Source organism: Tachyglossus aculeatus, chromosome 24 (genome assembly GCF_015852505.1).
Source record: "Tachyglossus aculeatus isolate mTacAcu1 chromosome 24, mTacAcu1.pri, whole genome shotgun sequence".
Classification (NCBI taxonomy): domain Eukaryota; kingdom Metazoa; phylum Chordata; class Mammalia; order Monotremata; family Tachyglossidae; genus Tachyglossus; species Tachyglossus aculeatus.
In genome coordinates this window covers 24,381,299-24,408,091 of record NC_052089.1, presented here as the reverse complement: position 1 = coordinate 24,408,091, position 26,793 = coordinate 24,381,299, and the positions used below count along the sequence as shown (strand labels likewise).

The window sequence follows — 26,793 nt, the reverse complement described above, 5'->3', positions numbered from 1 at the left end:
CGGAGGGGGGTCCTGATTGGACGGGACAGCCTAGAGGGGGCGTGGCCAGGACGGAGACGCGGGTCCCGATTGGACAGGCCTAGAAGGGGCGTGGCCAGAACGGAAGGACGGGTCCTGATTGGACGGGCCTGCCTAGAGGGGGCGTATCCAGGACGGAGGGGCGGGTCCTGATTGGAGGGGCGTGTCCCGCGGGCGGCGGGAGAAGCGGGGCCCGTGGGGGGCGGGCTCTAGTGCGCAGCCGCTTTAAGAGTCGCCTGGGCCCGCCAACCGCAGACGCCGCCGCTGTTCCCCTCCCGGCGCGGCTGCGCGTGCGCAGACACACACACTACACAAAACACACAACCCCCGGTAAAGCGGCCACTACAGCACCCGGCACCGCACTGCGATGCCGCGCTACGAGCTGGCGCTGATCCTGAGAGCCACGCAGCGGGTGAGTCCCTCCGCCGCCGTCTCCCCCAGCCCCCCACCCGCCCCGGCCGGTATCATGATGGCATGTCTTCATTCATTCATTCGGATTTATTGAGCGCTCACTGTGTGCAGAGCACTGGACTAAGCGCCTGGGAAGTCCAAGTTGGCAACATCTGGAGACGCAACAGCGGGCTCACAGTCTAGAAGGCTTTGTTAAGCGCTTACTATGTGCCAAGCACTGTTCGGGGATAATAATGATGATGGCATTTAGTACAGTGCTCTGCACACAGTAAGCGCTCAATAAATACGATTGATTGATTTATTAAGCGCTTACTATGTGCCAAGCCCTGTTCTAAGCGCTGGGGAGGTTACAACGCGATCAGGTTGTCCCACGGGGGGGCTCACAGCCTTCATCCCCATTTTACAGATGAGGGAACTGAGGCCCGGAGAAGCGAAGTGACTTGCCCAAAGTCACCCAGCTAAGTGGCGGGGCTGGGATTCGAACCCACGACCTCTGACTCCAAAGCCCGGGCTCTTTCCCCCTGAGCCACGCTGCTTCCCCAAGGTGATCAGGTTGTCCCACGTGGGGCTCACGAGTCTTCATCCCCATTTTCCAGATGAGAGAACTGAGGCTCAGAGAAGTGAAGTGACTTGCCCAAGGTCACACAGCAGACAGCGGGTCGGGACCGTCTCTCTGTGTTGCCGGCTTGTGTTTCCCAAGCGCTTAGTACAGTGCTCTGCACACAGTAAGCGCTCAATAAATACGATTGAATCCCTCCTGAGAGCTCACCTTCTCCAGGAGGCCTTCCCAGATTGAGCCCCCTCCTCCCCCTCCCCACAGCACCTGTATCTAATAATAATAATAATAATGATGACGACATTTGTTAAGCGCTTACTATGTACAGAGCACTGTCCTAAGCGCTGCGCGGGATACAAGGTGATCAGGTTGTCCCACGTGGGGCTCACAGTCTTCATCCCCATTTTCCAGATGAGAGCACTGAGGCTCAGAGAAGTGAAGTGACTTGCCCAAGGTCACACAGCAGACATGTGGCAGAGTCGGGATTCGAACCCATGGCCTCTGACTCCAAAGCCCGGGCTCTTTCCACCGACCCACGTTGTATCTATGTATATGTGATTGTACATATTTATTACTCTATTTTACTCGTACATATTTAATCTATTTATTTTATTTGGTTCATATGTTTTGTTTTGCTGTGTGTCTCCCCCTTCTCGACTGTGAGCCCGCTGTTGGGTAGGGACCGTCTCTAGGTGTTGCCAACTTGGGCTTCCCAAGCGCTTAGTACAGTGCTCCAGACACAGTAAGCACTCAATAAATATGTTGGAGTGAATGAATGTCTCCCCCTTCTCAACTGTGAGCCCACTGTTGGGTAGGGACGTCTCTATATGTTGCCAACTTGGGCTTCCCAAGCGCTTAGTACAGTGCTCTGCACACAGTAAGCGCTCAATAAATACATTGGAGTGAATGAGTGAATGAATGTCTCCCCCTTCTCGACTGTGAGCCCGCTGTTGGGTAGGACCGTCTCTAGATGTTGCCAACTTGTGCTTCCCAAGCGCTTAGTACAGTGCTCCGCACACAGTAAGCGCTCAATAAATACGATGGAATGAATGAATTTCTCCCCCTTCTAGACTGTGAGCCCACTGTTGGGTAGGGACATCTCTATATGTTGCCAACTTGGGCTTCCCAAGCGCTTAGTACAGTGCTCTGCACACAGTAAGCGCTCAATAAATACGTTGGAGTGAATGAATGAATGTCTCCCCCTTCTCGACTGTGAGCCCGCTGTTGGGTAGGACCGTCTCTAGATGTTGCCAACTTGTGCTTCCCAAGCGCTTAGTACAGTGCTCCGCACACAGTAAGCGCTCAATAAATACGATTGATTGATTGATTGACCGTCTCTAGATGTTGCCAACTTGTGCTTCCCAAGCGCTTCGTACAGTGCTCCGCACACAGTAAGCGCTCAATGAATACGTTGGAATGAGTGAATGTCTCCCCCTTCTCAACTGTGAGCCCACTGTTGGGTAGGGACGTCTCTATATGTTGCCAACTTGGGCTTCCCAAGCGCTTAGTACAGTGCTCCGCACACAGTAAGCGCTCAATAAATACAATGGAATGAATTTCTCCCCCTTCTAGACTGTGAACCCGCAGGTGGGTAGAGCCGTCTCTATATGTTGCCAACTTGTGCTTCCCAAGCGCTTAGTCCAGTGCTCTGCACACAGTAATTGGTCGATCAATCAATCAATCAATTGTATTTATTGAGCGCTTACTGTGTGCAGAGCACTGGACTAAGCGCTTGGGAAGCACAAGCTGGCAACCTTATAGAGATGGGCCCTGCCCAACGGCGGGCTCACAGTCTAGAAGGGGGAGACAGAACAAAACCAAAGATATTAACAAAATAAAATAAATAGAATAGATATGTACAAGTAAAATAGAGTAATGTGTACTAAATAAATAATAATAATAATAATAAATAGTCACTCAATAAATTCGATTGAATGAATGAATGCTGCCCAACGGCGGGCTCACAGTCTAGAAGCGGGAGACAGAGAACAAAACCAAAGATATTAACAAAATAAAATAAATAGAATAGGTATGTACAAGTAAAATAGAGTAATATGTACTAAATAAATAATAATAATAATAATAAATAGTCACTCAATAAATTCGAATGAATGAATGACCCCCACCCCTTCTAGACTGTGAGCCCGCTGTTGGGTAGGGACCGTCTCTAGATGTTGCCTACTTGGGCTTCCCAAGCGCTTAGTACAGTGCTCTGCACACAGTAAGCGCTCAATAAATGCGATTGAATGAATGAATGAATGAAAGAACGTGGCGGTGGTGGGATTCGAACCCCAGACCTCCGCCTCCAAAGCCAGGGCTCTTTCCACTGAGCCACGCTGCTTCTCATCGCGCATGCGCGCGCCGGGGGGGGGGGGGGGGGAGCGGGGCGCGCGCTCGCGCGCATGCGCGGGCCACCTGAGGGCCGCGCGGGGTGAGGGAGAGCTCGCGCGCCACAGGCGGATTAGTCATTCATTCATCCATCCCTTCATTCATTCATTCGCACGTCTCGAGCGCCCCCCGTGTGCGAAACACTGGGCGGAGCGTTCGGGAGAGGACACACACTCCACACACACACACACACACACACACACACACACACACACACACACACCCCTCCCCTCAGAGCAGCACACACACACACCCCTCCCCTCAGAGCAGCCATCATAATGGCTGCTTTTAGACTGTGAGCCCACTGTTGGGTAGGGACCGTCTCTATATGTTTCCATCTTGTACTTCCCAAGCGCTTAGTACAGTGCTGTGCACACAGTAAGCGCTCAATAAATGCGATTGATTGATTGATTGATCGATAATGGGGGCGAAGCCCCGGGCCCATGCCCTGTGCCAAGTGCTGGGGTTAGGCCCAAGGTCATCAGGTGACAGGAGGGAGTCTGAAGTGTATCTGGCTTTATTTTTATTTCATTCATTCAATCGTATTTATTGAGCCCTTACTGTGTGCAGAGCACTGGACTAAGCGCTTAGGAAGTACAAGTTTTTATTTATTCTGGTGACTTGCCACCTGTCCCCATGTTTTGTTTTGTCGTCTGTCTCCCCCTTCTAGACTGTGAGCCCGCTGTTGGATAGGGACCGTGTCTATATGTTGCCAACTTGTACTTCCCAAGCGCTTAGTACAGTGCTCTGCACACAGTAAGTGCTCAATAACAATTGGATGAGTGAATGAATGTGAGCCCACTGTTGGGCGGGGACCGTCTCTAGATGTTGCCAAATTGGACTTCCCAAGCGCCTAGTACAGTGCTCTACACACAGTAAGCGCTCAATAAATATGATTGAATGAATGAAGGTGGAGGGTTCGAGTCCCGGCCCCGCCCCCCTGTCTGCTGGGTGACCTTGGGCAAGTCGCTTCACCTCCCTGGGCCTCAGTGGCCTCATCTGGAAAACGGGGGTGAAGACTGTGAGCCCCCCATGGGACAACCTCATCACCTTGTATCCTCCCCCAGCGCTCAGAACAGTGCTTGGCACCTAGTAAGCGCTTAACAAATACCAACATTATTATCATTATTACAATGATGGCATCTGTTAAGCGCTTACTAGGTGCCGAGCACTGTTCTAAGCACTAGGGAGGATACAAGGTGATCAGGTTGTCCCACGGGGGCTCACCATCTTTATCTCCATTTTACAGATGAGGTAACTGAAGCACAGAGACTAATGTTGGTATTTGATCATTCATTCAATTGTATTTATTGAGCGCTTACTGTGTGCAGAGCACTGTACTAAGCGCTTGGGAAGTACAAGTTGGCAACATATAGAGACGGTCCCAACCCAACAGCGGGCTCACAGTTAAGCGCTTACTATGTGCCAAGCACTGTTCTAAGCGCTGGGCAAGGTGATCAGGTTGTCCCACAGGGGGGCTTACACTCTTCATCCCCATTTTACAGATGAGGGAAACTGAGGCTCAGAGAAGTTAAGTGACTTGCCCAAGGTCACACAGCAGACATGTGGAGGAGTCAGGATTTGAACCCATGACATCTGACTCCAAAGCCCGTTCTCTTTCCACTGAGCCACGCTGCTTCTGTAAGCAGTGGCCTCAGTGGCCAGTCTTCATCCCCGTTTTATAGATGAGGGAACTGAGGCACAGAGACTAATAATGTTGGTATTTGTTAAGCGCTTACTAGGTGCCAAGCACTGTTCTAAGCGCTGGGGAGGATACAAGGTGATCAGGTTGTCCCACGTGGGGCTCACAGTCTTCACCCCCATTTTCCAGATGGGGCCACTGAGGCCCAGAGAAGTGAAGTGACTTGCCCAAAGTCACCCAGCTGACAAGTGACAGAGCCGGGATTTGAACCCACGACCTCTGACTCCAAAGCCCGGGCTATTTCCATTGAGCCTCGCTGCTTCTCTGGTTATTATCAGGTTGTCCCACGTGCGGCTCACAGTCTTCATCCCTATTTTGCAGAGGGTGTTTGTGAAGCGCTTACTATGTGCCGGGCACCATACTAAGCGCTGGGGGGGAATCCAACAAATCGGGTTGGACACAACCTCCCTGTCATTCATTCATTCAGTCGTATTTATTGAGCGCTTACTGTGTGCAGAGCACTGTACTAAGCACTTGGGAAGTACAATTTGGCAACATCTAGAGATGGTCCCTACCCAACAGTGGGCTCAAAGATAAGAAGTATAATCAGTCAATCAGTGGCTCACAGTCTTCACCCCCATTGTACAGAGCAGGCAACTGAGGCCCAGAGAAGCGAAGCGGCTTGCCCAAGGTCACCCAGCAGACAAGTGGCGGGGTCGGGATTAGAACCCAGGTCCTCTCCCCACCCACAGCGAGCTCACAGTCCAGAGGGGGGAACGCTGGGCTTTCCAGAGACAGCTTCTGGCCGGGGAAGGGAAAAAAATAAAATAAAAAAGGTGGAATTTTGTTGTTAAAAATCTCCAGGCTTCCAATTTCTGCAACCCCAATCACCCCTGCGAAAGCATTAATATCTGGACGTAAAAGAGCCGGTGCCAATGCCCTTCCCAATCCTCTCTTTTCATGGCTCTTTTTCTAGACTGTGAACCCACTGTTGGGTAGGGACCGTCTCTATATGTTGCCAACTTGGACTTCCCGAGCGCTCAGTACAGTGCTTTGCACACAGTAAGCGCTCAATAAATACGATTGAATGAATGGCTATTTTTTTCCTCGTGAAAAAGAACAGCTCCTACCTCTTCACCTGTCTTCCGCACTGTCCTTATTAAGGTGACTCGTTTTGACCTTGTGGTTATAGGAGTCTGTAAATTCCTGTCTCTCCTCCCCTTCCCTTTTTTTTTTTTAAATCGCCCTACCTTTATTTGTGCCGTGCCCCCGTTGGCACCGTAAGCACCCCAAGTCGTTTTGGGTTATCCCAGCATTGGCACTGCAGGGTGAAGGATTCTTTCTCCTGCCTAAAATCTTTCTCCGGGGTGGGCGGCGGACTGTGAAAACCGTTTGTCCGCACCTCTGAGTCTTTCTGGATTCATCGGACCCACGAGCGAAAGCTTGTGAAGGCCTTCCTTGTCCAGAAGAAGCCTGGCATACTTAAAAAAAAAAATAATAATAAAGTTGCTATTCCTTGTGGGACTTTGTAAGTAGAGAACTCCAAGAGTGACTATATTTGGGTATGTCTGATTTTTGCACTGTGCTCTATGGAAATTGTTGTGACAGGGAACTCATAAGGCTTCTTTGGAGACAGGATGCGAGAATCAGGCATGTAAGTATTAATAAAACGAGGCACGATTTACAGAAATTATTCCAATGCAATAGAAATCTGGCTGGTGGGTTTGTCCTATCCCTCTAACAATTATTCCTCATTCATTCAGTCGTATTGAGCGCTTACTGTGTGCAGAGCACTGTACTAAAAGTGCTTGGGAAGTACAAGTTGGCAACATAGACGGTCCCTACCCAACCGTGGGCTCACAGTCTAGAAGGGGGAGGCAGAGAACAAAACAAATTAACAAAATGAAATAGAATATGTACAAGTAAAATAAATAGAGTAATAAATACATACAAACATATATACAGGTGCTGTGGGGAAGCAGTTTGTGGCCCAGTGACTCCTAAAGTGGGATCTAACCCTAGGGTCTTGGAGCTTTCTCTGGGAAGGGAGTTTGCCTTCCAACCGTTTCCCCTCAGGTGAATATTGGGATTCCACTGCGCTTCCCTGTATATATGTATATATGTTTGTACATATTTATTACTCTATTTTACTTGCACATGTCTATTCTGTTTATTTTATTTCGTTAGTATGTTTGGTTTTGTTCTCTGTCTCCCCCCTTTTAGACTGTGAGCCCACTGTTGGGTAGGGACTGTCTCTGTGTGTTGCCAACTTGTACTTCCCAAGCGCTTAGTACAGTGCTCTGCACACAGTAAGCGCTCAATAAATATGATTGATTGATTGATTTCCAATTCACACCCTGAGTTGATCTGGTGACCAAGAATTTATCATTATAGGAAGGAATGATTTCTGAGCACGGCCCCTCCTCTTTCTGAGAAATATTACCAAATACGATCTGTGGGTTCCCCTCAACCCCCTTTGCCCTTTCAGTTTAATTTTGATTTCTTCACCGTAATACCAGGCAGGTGGGCGGGAAGGACGTATGGATGTAACTTGGGTCAGGCTTGCTTCTCTCTCCTTCCACTCCCCCCTCTTCTCACCAACCTGAAGGCCACAATCAATCAATCGTATTTATTGAGCGCTTACTGTGTGCAGAGCACAGGTCACAACCCAACCACCACTTTTCCCAAACGTATTTAACTTCCCACTGTGGCTCCAAGCTTGTCGGTGATTCGCAGTGCCTTTTCACCTTCTGACATGGTTTGAACAAGTTTCCCTCCTTCGTTGTACCTGTTGGGCAGAACGTTTTGCTCGTTTATTTAGGTAAGCCAAGAAACAGGGAGTGGATAGGTTTTGGATTCCCTATCAAGTCACCCTTGAATTTAATCATGAAGTAGGAAAAAGTATTAGACCTTGGATGCCTTGGGAGATCTGGGCTGGGGGAGCAAGCCAGAGGTGGAAAGAGAGAGAATGGGCGGTGTGGAGGAGGGAAGAGAGTCTAGATGGTCAGTTGACTTTCCTTTCTTTGTCTCTGGAGTGTGGTGGTTTGTGTCGCCACGGTTTGCAGATAGGACATTGCAACAATGATGTTATAATCAGAAAAGCTGAGAAAGTACGCCTCGAACCTTGAGTTGGGAACACACGTAATGAAGCTTAGTTTTGTTGTAAAACTCGCTTCTGAAACGTCTCTGCTTGGTTGAAGACGAAGGGTTTTGTTTTTTGTTTTTTGTTCTAGGCTGAGGAAGATTTTTTTTTTTTGTGCGTGCGTGTGTCTTGGACAGTTCAGGCCATCAGGACTTGAAATTTCCATCTTGCCTTCAGTGAGGAAGATCAGGTTAGAGAAAGTGCAACTCCACAGTTGAGGGAAAGTCGTATAAATAGGGTAGGTGTTCTCCCAGTAAGCAACCTCAGTCCAACCGGTCAGGCAACTACTCTATAGTCAAGGTGGACCCTTTGAATTAATGTGCAACTTCAGTTGGTGGTCAGTCCCATGACAGTCCAACTTCCAGAACTTCATTTAAAGGGTCTCTGTAGGTGTTGCGGAATACCAGACTTCCGATGAACAAAAACAAATCTAGGCTTGTGGGAATTCCCCTGTCGAAACTTCTGGTGAGAGGTAGCTCGGAAGGGGACAAGGCAGCAGTGGCTTTTTTCCTTTAGTGCTTCCTTGTGCCCTTCCTCTCAGCCTTTTTTTTTTTTTTTTTTTGATGGTATTTGTTAAGCGCTTATTGTGTGCCAGGCACTGTACTAAGCTCTGGGATAGATACAAGCTAATCAGATTGGATGCAGTCAATGTCCCACATGGGGCTCACAGTCTTAACCCCCATTGAAGCAGCGTGGCTCAGTGGAAAGAGCACTGCCTTTGGAGTTGGAGGTCATGGGTTCAAACCCCGGCTCCACCAATTGTCAGCTGTGTGACTTTGGGCAAGTCACTTAACTTCTCAGTTACCTTATTTGTAAAATGGGGGTGAAGACTGTGAGCCCCCAATGGGACAACCTGATCACCTTGTAACCTCCCCGGCACTTAGAACAGTGCTTGGCTCCTAGCAAGTGCTTAACAAATGCCATTATTGTTATTATTATTTAACAAGTGAGGTAACTGAGGCACAAAGAAGTGAATTGTCTTGCCCAAGGTCAAGTGGCAGGGCTAGAAGTTGTAGCTGTTCAATGGTCCGGCCAGGACCTTATATGTACCATCCCTCTCCTCTTCTGAGAAGAGCCAATCTAAAGGGTTAGAGCCCTCCCCATGTATGTTGTACATACATATTTATTACTCTATTTATTTACTTTACTTGTACACATCTAGTCTATTTTATTTTGTTAGTATGTTTGGTTTTGTTCTCTGTCCCCCCCCTTTTAGACTGTGAGCCCACTGTTGGGTAGGGACTGTCTCTAGATGTTGCCAACTTGTACTTCCCAAGTTCTTAGTACAGTGCTCTGCACACAGTAAGCGCTCAATAAATACGATTGATTGATTGATTGTTGTAACTCCAGGGGGTAGAGTCCAGCCGTTCTCGGAGCAAAGAGCTGCCCGCAGGTGTATTCATTCATTCATTTAATCGTATTTATTGAGCGCTTACTGTGTGCTGAGCACTGTACTAAGCGCTTGGGAAGTACAAGTTGGCAACGTATATGTAGCTAGGTGTAGCTAGCCCTAGCTGAGAATCCAGGTGATCAGGGAGAATTAATTCTCAGCGCCTTCAGTTCCTAGGCAGGCGATGGAGGTCAGAACCCAGGCCTCAGGGGGATCCGGCTGTTGTATCCAGGGAAGCTGGGGCTGCTACCCTTGAAAGCAAGAAGCCGGCACCCGAACTCTGATAGGAGAACAGAGAGACCAAACCCTTCAAAGACTCGTGACCGCAGCCCGGAGGAGACCGAGGCTCCGGCTGGCTGCGGTCGTGGGTCGGCTGGTACTTAAAAAGAAGAATCATTCATTCATTCAATCATATTTATTGAGCGCTTACTGTGTGCAGAGCACTGGACTAAGCGCTTGGGCAGTCCAAGTTGGCAACATATAGAGACGGTCCCTACCCAACAATGGCTCACAGTCTAGAAGGGGGAGACAGAGAACAAAACATATTAATAAAATAAATAGAATAAATATGTACAAGTAAAATAAATAGAGTAATAAATACATCCAAACATATATACATCTATACAGGTGCTGTGGGGAGGGGAAGGAGGTTTGGCGGGGATGAGGGGGAGAGGAAGGAGGGGGCTCAGTGTGGGAAGGCCTCCTGGAGGAGGTGAGCTCTCCGTAGGACCTTGAAGGGAGGAAGAGAGCTAGCTTGGCGGATGTGGGGAGGGAGGGCATTCCGGGCCAGGGGGAGGACGTGGGCTGGGGGTCGACGGCGGGACGGGCGAGAATGTGGTCCAGTGAGGAGGTGAGCGGCAGAGGAGCGGAGGGTGCGGGCTGGGCTGCAGAAGGAGAGAAGGGAGGTGAGGGAGGAGGGGGCGAGGGGATGGACAGCCTTGAAGCCGAGGGTGAAAAGTTTCTGCCTGATGCGGCGTAAGTTGATTGGTAGCCATTGGAGATTTTGAAACAAGAGGGACTTCCCCAAAGCCTGGAAATTACAAGTTCATGATCTCTGATTAAGCCATTTTCTGAATGTGCTTATCTGCTATGGTTTAGATTAGTGAAGGAGTGGGATTGATGCTTGACACCTGTCCACATGCTTTGTTTTGTTGTCTGTCTCCCCCTTCTAGACTGTGAGCCCGTTGTTGGGTAGGGACCGTCTCTGTATGTTGCCAGCCTGTACTTCCCAAGCGCTTAGTACAGTGCCCTGCACACAGTAAGCGCTCAATAAATACGATCGAATGAATCTGTTTTGACATCTGGGGAAGAATTTTTTTTTCTTCCTCTTTCCAAGGGAATCCCATGTTGTCAGTCTTTTCTGGACAAAAGGTTGGAGTTTTCCATCATCGCACCTTGGTGAGACTCACCCGTTAATTGAAACGAGTGCTTTGTGCGTTGGGGATAACTTTTTATGACCTCAGGTTGGGCTGGGGTAGTGAGGAACAATGGCTGTGAAGTTTTTGCTTCAGCTAGAATTGTTTATTTGTGTCTGTCTCTCTTCCAAGTGATGCTTTTCAGGATAAGCATCTAGTAAGTGCCCCGCCGACGCAAGTAGCCAGAGTTGAAGCCAACCTCCTTCCATCCCCAGAGTCCTTAGCAAAATTAGAGTTAGCCAATTCCCTTGAGCTGTGGGATGTGGAGTCTAACATGACATTCATTGTCATATTTATTGAGCACTTACTGTGTGCAGAGCACTGTACTAAGCACTTGGGAAGTACAAGTCTATATGTTGCCAACTTGTACTTCCCAAGCGCTCAGTACAGTGCTCTGCACACAGTAAGCGCTCAATAAATACGATTGAATGAGTGAATGAATGAACAAGTCGGCAACACATAGAGACGGTCCCTACCCAACATGGGCCCACAGTCTAGAAGGGGGAGACAGACAACAAAACGAAAGATGTAGACAGGTGTCAAAACTGTCAGAATAAATAGAATTCTAGCTATATGCACATCATTAACAAAGTGAATAGAATGGTAAATATGTACAAGTCAAATAGAGTAATAAATTATACGAAGGGGTGTTATCTAGGGAGGGAGGCAGTGTGGTTGAGTAATAAGAGTGTTGGTTGGAAGACATGGATTCTAAGCCAGTTCAGCTGCTGACCTGCTGTGTGACCTTGGTCAAGTCACTTCACTTCGCTGGGCCTCAGTTACCTCATCTGTGAAATGGGGATTAAGACTGTGATCCCCATGTGGGACAGGGTCTGTGTCCAACCTGATTATCTTGCATCTTCCCCACTGCTTAGTTCAGTGCCTGGCACATACTAAGCGCTTAACAAATTCCATTAAAAAAAGTCACACACCCACTCTGTGCCTCAGTCTCCTCATCTGTCTAATAGGGATAAATGCCCTCCCTACTTCTTAGATTGTCTCAATACCCTGTGTCTCTCCCAGCTTTTAGCACAGCACTTTGGACATAGTAAGATCTTAATAAATGTCCTAGTTTATGATTACAGATCGTGATTCATTTTTCCATAGGAGATTAGGACCACTCGGGAAGGTCAGGCAGCTATAAAGCTGTGGGATCCTTAGGAAAGAGAAATCTTAGTTCGTTTCTATTTGATTAATTAGGAGCTCCTGCAAGACCGAGGTTGGAAAGTTTGAATGATCGAGGGGAGCTGAATCATGCGTCCATCCCCATGCCTCAGAGAAAGGGTATTTCCCTGGCTGAAGGGTCACTTCTATCATCCAGTTTTGACAGAGACCCGATAGCAAGGTAGCTTGGAGTCCAGAGTAGAAAATTTGTTCTCTCAATCGTGTTTATTGAGCGCTTACTGTATGCAAAGCACTGTACTAAGCGCTTGGGACAGTACAGTACAACAACAGGCACATTCTCTGCCCGCAATGAGCTCACAGCCTAAAAAACTCACCCTGGCCTTGCTCTGCTTAAGCCACCACCATCACTGTTTACCGAGGAGTAGGTTTTTGCTTGGGCTGAGGATCTGGAGACGAGCTAGCCTTGGATTTGTTTTATCATTGGAGTTGGGATGCTTTTTTTTATCTGTACGTGGGCAGCGTGGTTCAAAATAGTGCCGTCCAGGTCAAGGGGGGCAATTGGGCAGGGAGGTTCTGGCCCCCAATTCCCTATGACCACAGGGACCCCTGTGGAGTGGGGCACTCCCCACTCAGCTTGGCACACCCAGGAAAGAGTTCCTCTCTCCGGGTTTGGCCCGGATGGGATTGTGCTTCGGAGCGGGACGTGGAACAAGCGCTGTGCTCTCAGGGAACCCTGTTGCTCTCTGGCTTAGAGTTCCTCCATTTTATTGCAGAACGGTTCGTCTTGGATCAGCCGGGAGAGATTTTTCCTGTCTCTTCCCCCCTGCACTCCCGCCTTGACTTTGGCCGGGAACCGCGGGCGGAGGCGGCGTGGCTCCGTGTCAGTCTGCGGACCCGACGGGAATGTTGCCGGAGCTTTTATCTTCAACTGGGCGGGAGCAAGTGAGACGAGGGCTTCCGAGGCAGGATGGAGCCCGGGCTCTGAGGCCTGCTGTGGGTCAGAGGGCTGTGCTCGGGGAATTGGGAGACTTGAGTTCTGGAATCGGCTCTTCCTGGAGCCGGTGCTGATCACCTGGGCACTTTGGCCATGTGCTGCAGCCCTGGCCGCCCGCTTGCTCGTGATGCTCACTGCCCAGGCGGGAGCGTGACGGGAGGGCCCAGCGCCGTGCCAGCCACTAGCGCTAACATCAATTCTTCCCCCCGGGTTCTTGGTCCTGAAGACTCATCGACTCGGGGTAATGGGTAGAGCACAGGCCTCGGAGCCTGAAGGTCATGGGTTCTAATCCCGGCTCCACCACTTGTCTGCTGTGTGACCTTAGGCAAGTCACTTCACTTCTCTGTACTTTCTCTGTAAAGTGGGAATGAGTCTGTGAGCCCCACATAGGACGGGGACTGTGTCCAACCCGATTCATGTGTACCTACCACAGTGCTTGTTACAGTGCCTGGCACATAGTGAGCACTTCAGTGAAAAGAGCCCGGGCTTTGGAGTCAAAGCTCATGGGTTCAAATCGCGGCTCCACCAGTTGTCAGCTGTGTGACCTTGGGCAAGTCACTTAACTTCTCTGGGCCTCAGTTACCTCATCTGTAAAATGGGGATTGACTGTGAGCCCCACGGGGGACAACCTGATCACCTTGTAACCTCCCCAGTGCTTAGAACAGTGATTTACATATAATAAGCGCTTAATAAATGCCATACTCACTACTTAACGAATGCCACTATTACTATTATTATCATTATTACTACTATTATTATTATTACCATCTTTGGGGGACTCCTTCATCAGCGCAGGTTCCTCTGAACTAGGAATGCCAACAACTGCATCCTTTTTTTTTTTTCCCCAGTAATTTTCTTCCTCTGTCTCTGAAGGACCTTCTCAGTCAACACCATTCATTGAGCGCTTACTGTGTGCCGAGCACCGTCCTAAGCACATAAAGTTGGTGGGCATGCTCCCTGCCCTCGAAGAGCTTACGATCTAGGGGTGAAAGGAAGGTCACAGGGCGGCCCGGCAGTCGCTTCTGACCTCAGCACCTGGTCTGTGCCTCTCCCATCCTCAGCCAGCAACGGATCAGACTTCTCTCCACCGTTAGCCATTAATCTTGGAGCTCGGCTTCTAAGGGTTGGAAATATTTCCAAAGAAAATTTTGTCTAGAAATCGGTATTTCAGTCCCCGCTGGGTGTTTGAGGGTAGGGGGAGCTTAGCTTAAGCTAAAGAAGTGTAGAATGCAGAAAGCTGCCCATTCTGGGGGTTTGAATGTCCGACTGCCCTGGAGAACTCGTAGGACTTCAAGGTCTCCTTGCTTTGACCTTGAAGCACGAGTGTGTAGATTCTGCTCCGTTCCCTCTCCGCGCCACTTCTAACGTTTCCTACCTTCTGCTGCAGCCCAAATTCCGTTTCCGGATCTGCCGTCTCTTTCTGTAATTCGTTTGGGGGAAGCAAATTTCGCCCACGTTTATTTGAATACATTTTGTGTCTTCCCCCATTTTCGTCTCTATAGGGCTATTCGGGCTCCACCCCCCCCAAACAACTCAGATCCCTGCCGACTTTCATCGACTCCCCTGCAGGTTCTGTGGGTGAGCATATTCTCCTGGTGATTACATGTCCTTCTCTCTAGGTAGTCCCCCGACCATGGGAAATTGTAGTTGGAAACTCCAGGGGAGGTTTTGTACGCTGCGAGTGACGGAATCCTTCCTTCGGCATCTTGTCTTCCGGCATGCCGGTGGACTCTCGCTTCCATGAGCGGAGGAGCAAGCTGGGTGTTCACCCCAAATTAGGGGTTCTATGGCGAGAAGTCCCCCTGCTCTCATTCCAGAATAATATCCGCTTGGGGTATAGGCATCGTCTAACCTCTTAATTCTCTCAAGTTTCGGGGTGCTGGGCTTTGGTTTCTGCAGGACTGAAGATATTCTGGGGGCATGGTCCTGGAATTGCGTTAGCAGGTTCTCAGAACTGACCTGTTGTTGACTGTTTGTCGATGACTGGGCCTCCGTTCCAAGCTGGAAGTACCTGTGAGGATCCTCCAGGCTCCGTTGCCGAAGGCCGGGGTCGGACGGCCCAGTCCGGTCCACGGATTCCAGGTTGAGCGGACACGGGGGTCTCCCGGACCCTTTGAAGTCTGAAGAAAGGTGGCTCCCGACCCCAGAATTCCTTGGTTTTTAATTTTGGCCCCAGCAGCAGCAGCAGCAGCAGCAGCAGTCTGGCTAGCTGTGGAGAAGTTTACAAAAGAGGCGTTTGTCGGAGAGACTTGGATGTGAGGGGCGGCGTCCATGCATACCTGTCTGCTGCGAACCCTGATTTAAGTTGGTGGTTGGGCTCCCAGCCGGGCTGGAGACTTGGGCCCCGGGGTAGCCATTTACACCGAATCGGGTGCCGAGCAGACTGCCAGTAATCTTGGCTAGTGCATAGTCTCTCTCCTCCCCCTCTAGCGATGGCATTTATTTAATGCTGACTCTGTGCTAGGTGCTGGGACGGATACGGTCTCCGTCCCGTTCAGGGCTCATCGGCTAAGAGGGAGGGAGAGCCCATATTATCCCTAGTTTATAGGTGAAGGAACTGAGGCTGAGAAAGGCTAAGTGACTCACCCAAGGCCGTCCGGCAGGGCAGTGGGGAATTGACAGTGCTCTTTTTAGAGGCACACGTGGGCCGCTTTGGGGTGGGTAGAAGTGTCCAAGGTTGGCAGCAGTTGGGCAGAGGCTTTGGGGATAAGTGGGGAGGCAGAGAGAGAAGGGGCAGGAAAGATTTTCTTGGGTGCCGGTCCCCTCCGCAACCCACAAAAGCCCCCATCCTAAAACCAGTGGCGCACGGCTGATTTATTTGCCCGTGGGTTATCCACAGCATCATCATCATCATCAATCGTATTTATTGAGCGCTTACTATGTGCAGAGCACTGTACTAAGCGCTTGGGAAGCACAGCATGTTTCCTAGCTCTTAAAGTCTCTAGACTCTAAGCTCATTGTGGACAGGGAGTGTGTCTTCCAACTCATTACATCGTAGTCTCCCGAGGGCTTAGTAGAAATTAAACATTCAATAAATACGTTTGATGGATTCCGCCGACGACCGCAGGTCAGGAGATGAGGTTAGAGTCCCACGTCGTCCCCTGGCCTGCTGTGATCTCAGGCAAACCCCTTCACCCCCTCTGGGCCTTAGTTGAGATGCACTGTGGATCGGGGGAACTGTGTCGGATCTGATAACCATGTTAGGTCTCCTGGTGCTTAGCACAGAGCAGGCGCTTAATGAACGCTCTTATGACTGTTTTGCGTTATGATCCCTTATTGGCACCTAGGGAGAGGTGAGCGTTCTGGGAAGACAGATTTCCTTTGTGATCTGCTTCCCTTGCCCCAAATGCCTCCCGATAAGAGGAACGAGAATGCCTCCTTCTGTAGCTCTCCACTCAAGCGCTTAGTACAGTGCTCTGCCCACAGTAAGTGCTCAATAAATACGATTGAATGAAAGGATGCCAGCCTTTCCTCAGGGCAGGCGGGCCAGAGCCATCCTCTCCACCCTGGGGAATAGCCATGGAGGCAGAATTCAGCGGGCCAAAGAGAGAGCCGACTGATGCCAGGCTGCCACTGCGTCCCAAGGTGTCTTTGGCAGCCGGGACATCCGATAATGGCATCGGAAGGCATCTGGCACAGAGCTCGGCCCCCCGTAGACACCCAACAAATGCCATTGTGGTTGAAGACGACGAGCTTCGTATTCCTGGATAGAGCCGAACCATTGTTTCGGTTGGGAGGCCTTGGAATGGAGGCCAGGAACGGCGGGTCCCAGAATCCTTCCCCTGGTCCCCTGATGCTTTCTTGACTTTACTTGGATGCTTTTAGTAATAATAGTACTTGTTAAGCACTTACTAAATGCCAAGCACTGTTCTGAGCGCTGGAGTAAACACAAGTTAATCAGGTTGGACACGGCCCCTGTCACACAAGGGGCCCTCACTCTTAATCCCCGTTTTCCAGATGAGGTAGCTGAGGCCCAGTGAAGTGACTTGGTCACCCAACAGACCTGTGGCGGTCGGATTTAGAACCCAGGTCCTTCCGACTCCCAAGCCCGTGCTTTATCCACTAAGCCATGCTGTTTCTCATCTGCATGCTCCCTGTGGTTCAGGGAACCGTGGTCTGGAAAATACCCAGTCTGCTAAAAGAGAACACAAACGGACACCGTGGGCAAGTCTCTATTTGGCACATACCCAGGCTACTTGGGGCCAGTGTTAGGTGGCACGTGCTGTTCTTGTCCTCGAGGAGCTCTCGTGCGTTATTAGGGGAGAGAAGGTGAGCCACCCATCGATCCGACCCATCCCAAAGGGGCACCTCTGGAAGGGGAAGGCCAGGACGTGCACCTGAAATTCACACACAGCAGCCTGTGAAACAGAGGGCGGCGGGTCATGGGAACTGGGAATGAGATGGTTGTCCCAGACAGGGAGGTGGAGTGGGTCATGGAGGGTGGAGCCTTTTTTTCCAACTCCGGAGTGCTCCAGTCTGGCTCGCTTCCACGATCTCTCCCTCCGCACACGTTCTCCCCCCTCGCCCTCACCCCACACCCTTTTTTTCCCTCCAGGTTAAACTAGCTTCACCATACCGGATCTGATTGATTGCTTCTTGCTCCAGTTGGTTGAAGGTGTTTATTGAGCCTCTCCTGGGTGCGAAGCACTGTGTGCTAAGCCCTTGGGAGAGAGCAACAGAAGGGTCCGTTCCCTCAGTGAGCTCACTGTGGGTGAACGCAGACCTTCAAGACTGCTTAGTTTTAAGAGGGGATGTTAGAGGTTTCACCCCTCCTCACCTCCACCCCACCAGTTCCCCTGTGTGATCAGCCCAGAAAGGCAGTCCGTAGCCAACCTGCTCCCAGGTATCCAGGGAATGGCGGGCCGGGAGAGCGCCGGTAAACCAAATCCACAGGTAACTGAGAAACTTTCCATTAGCCAGTCGGCCTAAAACTCACTGGTGAGTGGGAAGAGTTAAATAGGGAAAGCTTTCTGGAGGAGGTGGCCGAGAGCAGACACTGAAAAGGCAGGAGGGAGGTGACGTGATGAATTAAGTCCTATCTTCTGTGAGCGACATCTTGCTAAATCCACCCCGGCGCAGTTGGGATCAAAGAGCATCGCCCTAATCCCCTTCGGAATTCTGTTGTGTGCTGTGTTGAGAGACAAGTGCTCTTGGGAAAAGTTATTCTTGGCAAAAATGATGGTGGTGCACTTAAAGTACCTTGTTGGGGGCGGGGGGGGATTGTGTGTATGTGTAGATGCGGGCACACACATAAGTAAGGGCTGGGAATCCTGATTCAGTATTTTGAAATCAGCCTTGAAATCAGCCACCTGTTTTTTTGTTTTGTTTGGTATCTCTGGGCTCCTTCTATACTTTAAGCTTGTTGTGGATGGGGGACACGTTTTCCAACTCTGTTGTATTGTGCTCTCCCAAGCGCTTGGTATAGTGCTCTGCACAAAGGAAGCGCTCAGTAAATACAGTTGATAGTGAAGAGAGTGGGTTCCACTTGACCCTCTGTAGGCCTCCATGGGAAACTTTGGGGCTGGTAACTCTTGTGAGTTTTATTTTCACGGATGTTTGTATATTCCTTATAGAGGGTTGCAAGCTTTCTGAGTCTGATCTCTTCACAAACAGCCACCCTCTCCTTCCCTCCACAGGCAGACACACACACACGTTGGGGGAGAAGAATTTAAAACCCTAGGCTATCATGAGATCTGGTGGCCACGTTTCCTCAGAGAAATCAATCAATCAATTGTATTGAGCGCTTACTGCGTGCAGAGCACTGTACTAAGAGAAAGGAACAGAATCTGCTTTATGGAGGGAAAGGAAGCTTCAGCCATGAGGTCAGTTACTCCTTCACCTGTAATCATTTAGTCAGGTTCAGCTCTGTTGTAATGTACTCCCCCAGTCACTTAGTACAATGCTCAGCACACAGTAAGCATTCAGATATGATTGAGCTGAGACATCCTCTAGACTCTAAGCTTGTTGCGAGCAGGAAACACGTCCACCAACTCCCCCAAGCATTGTACTCTCCCGAGTAGTGCTGTGTGTATAATAAGCGCTCAATAAATACCAAAGGTGATGACAAAGTTCGGGCTGAGTTTCACATGAATCTGATGGACCTGAGACCGTGTCTTTTCCCAGCCTGATGGAATCGTGTATAATGCTGTATGCTGTTTTCCCAGAATGAAGAAGTGTTCTTGGGTTCCTTGCTATTTATAAAAACACCCCCAAAACGGCCACCCTAAATCTTTCTCATAGTTTAGAAATCCTTCACTACGTAGTCGTGGGGTTGAGCGGGGGGGTAATGGGAAAAGTTCCACAAATGTGGAATCCCAAGTTGTTGACAGTCGAGTTGGCTTTAAGGGCAAAGCTGGATTTTTCCGTAGGACCTAGAGATTCACCCGTTAGCGCTCATGGTAATTTCAAAGAGGGTGTGGATTGGTTTGCATGGTGTGTGTGTGTGGTGTGTAGTTTGTATGTGCATGTCTGTGCTCCCCTTTCAGAGTAATATAGGATTCTGAAGAATGTCCGCACGTGTGGTAGAAATAAATAGATCCAGCAATCTCACTTATTTTCTGCCCCCCCCATCGAGAAATGTCACTATTTCAAGGATCTCAACGGGGCAGGTTTGTAAGGTCTTCCTAGTTAAACTCCCATCTCCAACGTGTCATCTCTGTAGTGGGGCTGAATTTGCTCACCTGCCGTGGCACTCGGAAGAGACGACGACATTGAAAAAGAATCCCCGGGCACCCAGGAGAGACAGGGGCCTCAGCCATGGCCTCTTGGGTTAGTCGCCAAGAGGCTCCAGCAGTTGGGCAAGGGGGCAGGCATTGGGGTTCACAATAATGATAATAGTAATAATAATGGCATTTATTAAGCGCTTACTATGTGCAAAGCGCTGTTCTAAGCACTGGGGAGGTTACAAGATAATCAAGTTGTCCCACGGGGGGCTCACAGTCTTCAGCCCCATTTTACACAATCTGTGGCAGGCCCCGTCCTTGCCCCTACAGAACCTCCAAAGGAGCTTTTGGGGAACAAGCAAGGCTGGGGGTGGAGGGGGCTCTCCCTGGCTCGGCTGTTGCTTTAGATGTAGTTTTCATGGTGGTGGGGTCCCGCTGGCCGGGAAAAACGTATCCTTATCCCTCAAGTTTGGCACATGCCCTAGAATTCGTATTTGGGCCTCCGAAACCACCCCAGGTGTCCCTTCCCATCTCAGATTTAAGTGATTCGATCCCCAGCCCTGACTTCTGTTGGAGATCATCTGCTCTGGAAGCTGCCTGTCACTTCTAGACTGTGAGCCCACTGTTGGGTAGGGACCGTCTCTATAAGTTGCCACCTTGTACTTCCCAAGCGCTTAGCACAGCGCTCTGCACACAGTAAGTGCTCAATAAATACAGTTGAATGCATGAATGAATTTCTTGGTCAATTGGTAGGATTTATCGAGTGCCCGATTGGTGCAGGCAGCTCTGTTCCGACCCTTCCTGTCATGAATGTGTGGGATCTGAGTGGGCACCCGAGTAAAAACGCAAAATCGGGGAGCTGGGCAGTGTCGGAGACCATTGCTGGTAGATTGCTGCCGTCTTTGACTGAAGTGAGTAGGCGCGGGGGTCCTCCGAGCAGACCAACCAGTGCCCACTGAAATCAAAGATAGCGGGTCCCCCATGGAATCCGAACCTAACCATGAAATTATCTGGGTGTCCACGGGGCTCAGGGGGGTGAAGAAGTTGGCTGCTTAGGGGTTAGGACCTTTAAAAGGCCCGTGTACACCATAGTAGCTAATCGCTCCCAACTTGAAGTCCTCCTCGGGTATTGATTCCCGGCCTAAAGAGCAGCCTGGCTGCCAGTCAGAGAGGCGAGGCTCAAAGGAAGCCACGGGCCAAACTGGCTAAGCCTTGGCCTTTCCGAGACGTGTCTTGTTCTTTTTGGACCCGAGTGTTTCTCTCTTTCTTGGCCACCGTGAATGGTACTTCAGTTGTCTGGGGGAACGGGGAACTGAAGAACCTTGCCTTTACCCAGCCTGAAACGTCAGGCTAATTTGGAAGGCAATTTGGAGCGATAATTATAATTCTTATTCCTTTTGCTTCATAATATTTGCATTGGGGCAGACCTTCTTCAGAAAGGAAACACTCCCTGATGGAAATGTCATTTGAAAATAACCACGTAGCTGGTAAATCGTCCCCCCACCGCCCCCCAACACAGACACATCCCATTCTCTCTCCCCCGGAGTGAGGGGGAGAACCCAAATACACCCTTCATCTTTCCTCTCTCCCTTTGTAAAGGTTCAGTGATTAACACTGTGGTCCTTGCTGGCTAGTAGGGGTAGTAAGGGACAGGCTCGAAAAGCAGCCATTGGATAGGGGCAGAACTAGGTGGCTGCTGTCTAAATTAACGCCCGTGGGATTAAACGGCACCTGTCTTCCTTGGGACCTAGCCTCTGGCTGCCCCGGTGGACGACCCGGTGATGTGGGGAATATAAAAATGTCCCCAGAAAGTTTCCTCCTAAAGAAGGAAAGCGTCTACGGAACGGTCAACTGCCTGGATGGGAAGGCTAATGCAGCCCGGTTCTGGGCTTCAAGGACGGTGGTGGTTCTGGGTAGGAGTGGCTACTGCATTATGACGTGAGCAGGAAAGATCCATATCTATTCTATTTATTTTATTTTCTTGGGATGTTTGGTTTTGCTCTCCGTCTCCCCCTTTAAGACTGTGAGCCCACTATTGGGTAGGGACTGTCTCTATATGTTGCCAACTTGTACTTCCCAAGCGCTTAGTATGGTGCTCTGCACACAGTAAGCGCTCAATAAATACGATTGATGATGATGATGATCCCCTGCCGTCTGATATGCCTGAGTCCCAGCAGCCCACAGGCTAAACTTCCTAGACATTGCCTCGCCTCAGGAAGCCGCCCGGACTCACCGGGGCTTTGACTGGATCTCGGCCCTCACTCCGGTGACTCCTCCGGCTTTCCGCGTCGTGCTCGGTGCTCTGGGGCGCACGCTCTTCCCTGCCCCCACCAAAGGCCGGCATCCAGCAGACTGTAAGCTCCTCGAGGGCAGGGACCGTGGCTACTGGCTCTGCTGAATACATTTACCCAGCGTAACGTTCAACGCAGAGTAGGCCCTCGGTAAATACTCTTGATTTGGTGAGCAGGAAAGACCACCGAGAGGCACCCGATGAATCGTACCGCTCGCTTCCCCAGCCCCACGCCCACCCTGCCCCCGTTGGTAACGGACGCGGGGTGGTCTCTCTGCTCCCGGAATGACCGGCCACCCTCCCTCACCCCGCCGAGCGCGTCTCCCGGCCGGACAGGGTGCGGGCGGGACCCGGAAACCTCCCCCGCTGCCTGACCGCGTTGCGATGGGCGTGCGTGTGAGCTCTTATTCTCTTTGCGGATTTTTCCCTGTGGCTTGTTGACCTCCCTTTCTAATTCAACCTTTGTGTTTTGTCTTTGCTGCTTGCAGGGTTGATACAGTAGGCCTCCACTAGACTTAGCTGCAACTCAGAATTTCTCCTCCAACACCGGAGCAATGGCTGCTGGTCTTGTGGAGAGTGGATTAAAAGTGCGCGCTAAGGTCTCAAATTCCAATTAAGAAGCGGAGGAGAAAAAAGTGGCTTTTTTTTTTTAAATCCGTCTCCTTCAAAACTGTATCTCAACCGCCGCCATCACAACAGCAAGCCAAAGGACAAATAATCTTAGCCCGCCGAGGTGTTCCCTGTAATCCGGTGCTCCCATGGCTTAAAGACGTGGCCGGGGGTGGTTTTTGGTGTGGGTTTTTGGGGGCTTTTTTTTTTTTTTTTGTTCTGTTTGGTTTTTTTGCCTCCCCTTTCCTCCCCCTCCTCCCCCAACCCCAGAGAAAACCCCCAAAAGCAGAAGGCCGGATCCAGCCGTCTTCGGAGGGCACCCCGCCCGCCTCCGCCGCGGGATTGCCAAAATGAGGGCCGTTCTGGAGCCGGCCGACATCGCCATCGTGGCCCTGTACTTCGTGCTGGTGCTGTGCATCGGGTTCTTCGCCATGTGGAAGTCGAACCGGAGCACGGTGAGCGGCTACTTCCTGGCGGGGCGCTCCATGACCTGGGTGGCCATCGGGGCCTCCCTGTTCGTCAGCAACATCGGGAGCGAGCACTTCATCGGGCTGGCGGGCTCCGGCGCCGCCAGCGGGTTTGCCGTGGGGGCCTGGGAGTTCAACGCCCTGCTGCTCCTGCAGCTCCTGGGCTGGGTCTTCGTGCCGGTGTACATCCGGTCCGGGGTGTACACCATGCCCCAGTACCTGGCCAAGCGCTTCGGCGGCCACCGGATCCAGATCTACTTCGCGGCCCTGTCGCTGCTCCTCTACATCTTCACCAAGCTGTCGGTGGACCTGTACTCGGGAGCCCTGTTCATCCAGGAGTCCCTGGGCTGGAACCTGTACCTGTCGGTCATCCTGCTGATCGGCCTGACGGCCCTGCTGACGGTGACCGGCGGCCTGGTGGCGGTCATCTACACGGACACCCTGCAGGCCCTGCTGATGATCGCCGGGGCGCTGACCCTCATGGTCCTGAGCCTGATGGAGGTGGGCGGCTTCGAGGAGGTGAAGCGGCGGTACATGCAGGCCGCGCCCAACGTGACGGCCATCCTGCTGACCCACAACCTGTCCAACACCAACTCGTGCCTGGTCCTGCCCAAGCCAGACGCCCTGAAGATGCTGCGGGAGGCGGGCGACGAGGACGTGCCCTGGCCGGGCTTCATCCTGGGCCAGACGCCGGCGTCGGTCTGGTACTGGTGCGCCGACCAGGTGATCGTCCAGCGGGTCCTGGCTGCCAAGAGCATCGCCCACGCCAAGGGGTCCACCCTGATGGCGGGCTTCCTGAAGCTCCTGCCCATGTTCATCATCGTGGTCCCCGGGATGATCTCGCGCATCCTGTTCGCCGACGAGCTGGCCTGCATCAACCCGGAGCACTGCCTGCAGGTGTGCGGGAGCCGGGCCGGCTGCTCCAACATCGCCTACCCCCGCCTGGTCATGAAGCTGGTGCCCGTGGGGCTGCGGGGCCTGATGATGGCCGTGATGATCGCCGCCCTCATGAGCGACCTGGACTCCATCTTCAACAGCGCCAGCACCATCTTCACGCTGGACCTCTACCAGCTGGTCCGCAAAGGGGCCAGCTCCCGGGAGCTGATGGTGGTGGGCCGGCTCTTCGTCGCCTTCATGGTGGTCGTCAGCATCGCCTGGGTGCCCATCATCGTGGAGATGCAGGGGGGCCAGATGTACCTGTACATCCAGGAGGTGGCCGACTACCTGACCCCGCCGGTGGCCGCCCTCTTCCTGCTGGCCATCTTCTGGCGGCGCTGCAACGAGCAAGGGGCCTTCTACGGCGGCCTGATGGGCTTCGTCCTGGGGGCCATCCGCCTCACCCTGGCCTTCGCCTACCGGGCCCCGGAGTGCGACCGGCCGGACACGAGGCCGGCCCTCGTCCGGGACGTCCACTACATGTACGTGGCCGCAGCCCTCTTCTGGATCACGGGCCTGGTGGCCGTGGCCGTCAGCCTCCTCACGCCGCCCCCGGCGCCGGAGCAGATCCGCACCACCACTTTCTGGTCCACCCTGGGCCCCGCGGCAGCGGCGGCGGCGCCCGGGGGGGGCGGCAAGGGGGATCCCCCCTACCGGGCCCGGGAGAAGGGCCCCGACCGCGCCGGCGGCGTCCCCAACGGCAAGGCCGAGGAGGGCCTCGGGGGCGTCCGGCCCGAGGACGTCAACCTGCTGGCCGCCTGCCGGGAGGACGCTCCCGCCGCCCCCGCCTCGCTCAGCCCCTCCGAGGCGGAGACCCCGGTCGACTCCTACTCCAACGGGCAGGTGGCCCTCATGGGCCACAGGGCCCGGGGGAGGGAGCCCGCCGGGCCCGGGGACCGGTACTGGAAGTTCGTCGACTGGTTCTGCGGCTTCCGGGGCGACAGCCCGAGCCCCAGGGGGCACAGGGACGAGGCGGCGGCGGCGGCGGCAGACGGAGAGGCCGCCTGTTTACAGATGCTGGAGGAGACGCCCAGGGTCAAGCCGCTGCTCAACGTCGGGCTCTTCTCCGTGTGTCTGCTGGGGATCTTCATGTTCGTTTATTTCTCCCTGTGAGCGGACGCCCAGCTCCTCGAGGGCGAGACCAAAACGCCGACTTCGACAGATGTAGATGTTGCATCTCTCAGGCATTGTTTACGCTCTAGGTTTTAGCCAGATTTTTTCCGTAGAAGAGAAAAAGAGGGGGGGAAAAAAAAATCGTCGCCTACCCGAGAGACGTTTTTATCTACCCAGAGATGGCTTGAGAGTTAACCTCCGGCTACGTGAAGCAGAACGTGTTTTATCCTCCTGAAGTTGTGCGGATGTCGTGTTGAGATTTCTGTTTCAGTTTTTGTTTTCGATACCAAAGTAGGGGAAAACGTTCACATTTTGGCATGATCGGATGAAAGAACCCAGACCCGCTACCAAGAGAGCTTTCAGAGTACCGTAAAACACGAACCGGTAGTTATGTTGACACTGCCAAGTCTGGGGAAGGTCGTTTGGTTTTGTTTTGATCATTTTTCTTTCCCAAACCCAAGACAGCCAGGGGTCACGGTCCTTTTTATTTTTATTTTATTATATATAATATATATGCATATATATGTATATATGTTTGTATATATATTTTTTTGCCCGACCGTGGCTGCCCTCTTTCAAAATTGGACCCGTAGACATCGGGCGGGCTGGTGGGAGCGACTCCCTCACTCAGTGAAAGGGGATACCAGCCCGCGGCACCGTTTTTGTTTTGTGTGTGTGTGTGTTGTGGGGTGGTTGTTTTGGGGGGTTTTTGTGCTTTTGTGTGTGTCTCCCCCCCGGCTCCCTCCTGGAAGACTCCCTCCCTTAAACGGACACCAAATTGTCCCTCGAAAGTTGCGTGTCGTCGACCTTTTCAGTTGTCCTAGGACGCTTCTGACGACGGGGCATTAAGTGAATCTCCGCTGGTGGTCAAACCCAAATGCGTTTCTCCAACTGTGCAGCGTGCGTAGAGAGGAAGGTGCTACCTAAGAGCCGGGGTCCCTGTGGCTTGGAGCCGCCGAGTCCTTGGAAGCCCACGAGTCGAGTCGCATCGGTTGTCCAGCGGTAGCCCGGGAGCCACGCGGGGTGGCTGATTTCGAGACTTTGGGGTCTTGAGTCCGCCTCTCCCCGGGGTGGGAGGATCCGCCCGGGTGACCGGATGTAACCGTATTTCTTCCCCGAACCTTCCCAGTGGAGGTTCGGGAAAGACTTGGCCCAGAAATGCTGCTCTCCCTACTCCATCCGTCTGGATTTTGGGAACCGCTTCCAGAGAATCTGTCAACCAGTAACGTTAATCGGTCACTTGAGAGGGAACGATGATTAGCAGACACAATCCCTGCCTTCAAAGAGCTTATAGTCCGGTGGGGCGATGAACACTAAATGAATAGCACTGAGTGTTTATGCCCCTCCTTCGGGCAGAGCGCTGTATTAAGCCCTTGGGACGGCACAATAAAATAGAAATCGCAGTCTATGGGGAGGAAGCCCCGATCCCGGTAGGGAAAAACCTGTCCGTTGCACCGGAGGCTGGGAGCTTTGGAATACGACCCTCTCTCTGAGCGAGTTTATGGATTTTGGGAGAGGGTGCCTTTTCTGTGGCTGTTTTTTTTCTGGGAGTTACAATCATGCGTTCAGGCCTTCTTGCCCCTCTATTTCCGTAGCTAATTGGTGAGTAAAGGATAGTCAAGCAGGAATCCTTTT

General features: G+C 51.8%; 2 protein-coding genes across 2 annotated transcripts in view; both read left to right on the top strand.

Annotated features, from left to right (window-relative positions):
* The first annotated feature begins 270 nt into the window (after positions 1-270).
* MRPS6 (mitochondrial ribosomal protein S6) overlaps positions 271-26,793 on the top strand; it is a 50,398-nt gene continuing 23,875 nt past the window's right edge. The window contains exon 1 of the mRNA XM_038766099.1: positions 271-430. Within this exon, the coding sequence (XP_038622027.1) occupies positions 386-430 (45 nt within the window). The 5' untranslated portion in view covers positions 271-385. The remainder of the gene's footprint in view (positions 431-26,793) is intronic.
* On the top strand, positions 22,960-25,624 carry SLC5A3 (solute carrier family 5 member 3). The gene has a single exon (XM_038766097.1). The coding sequence runs from the start codon at positions 22,993-22,995 to the stop codon at positions 25,156-25,158; it is 2,166 nt and encodes a 721-aa protein (XP_038622025.1). The 5' UTR covers positions 22,960-22,992; the 3' UTR covers positions 25,159-25,624.

Bases quoted from the DNA above. Each gene is read 5' to 3' on its own strand.
- SLC5A3 (XM_038766097.1), top strand. From the start codon at position 22,993: ATGAGGGCCGTTCTGGAGCCGGCCGACATCGCCATCGTGGCCCTGTAC.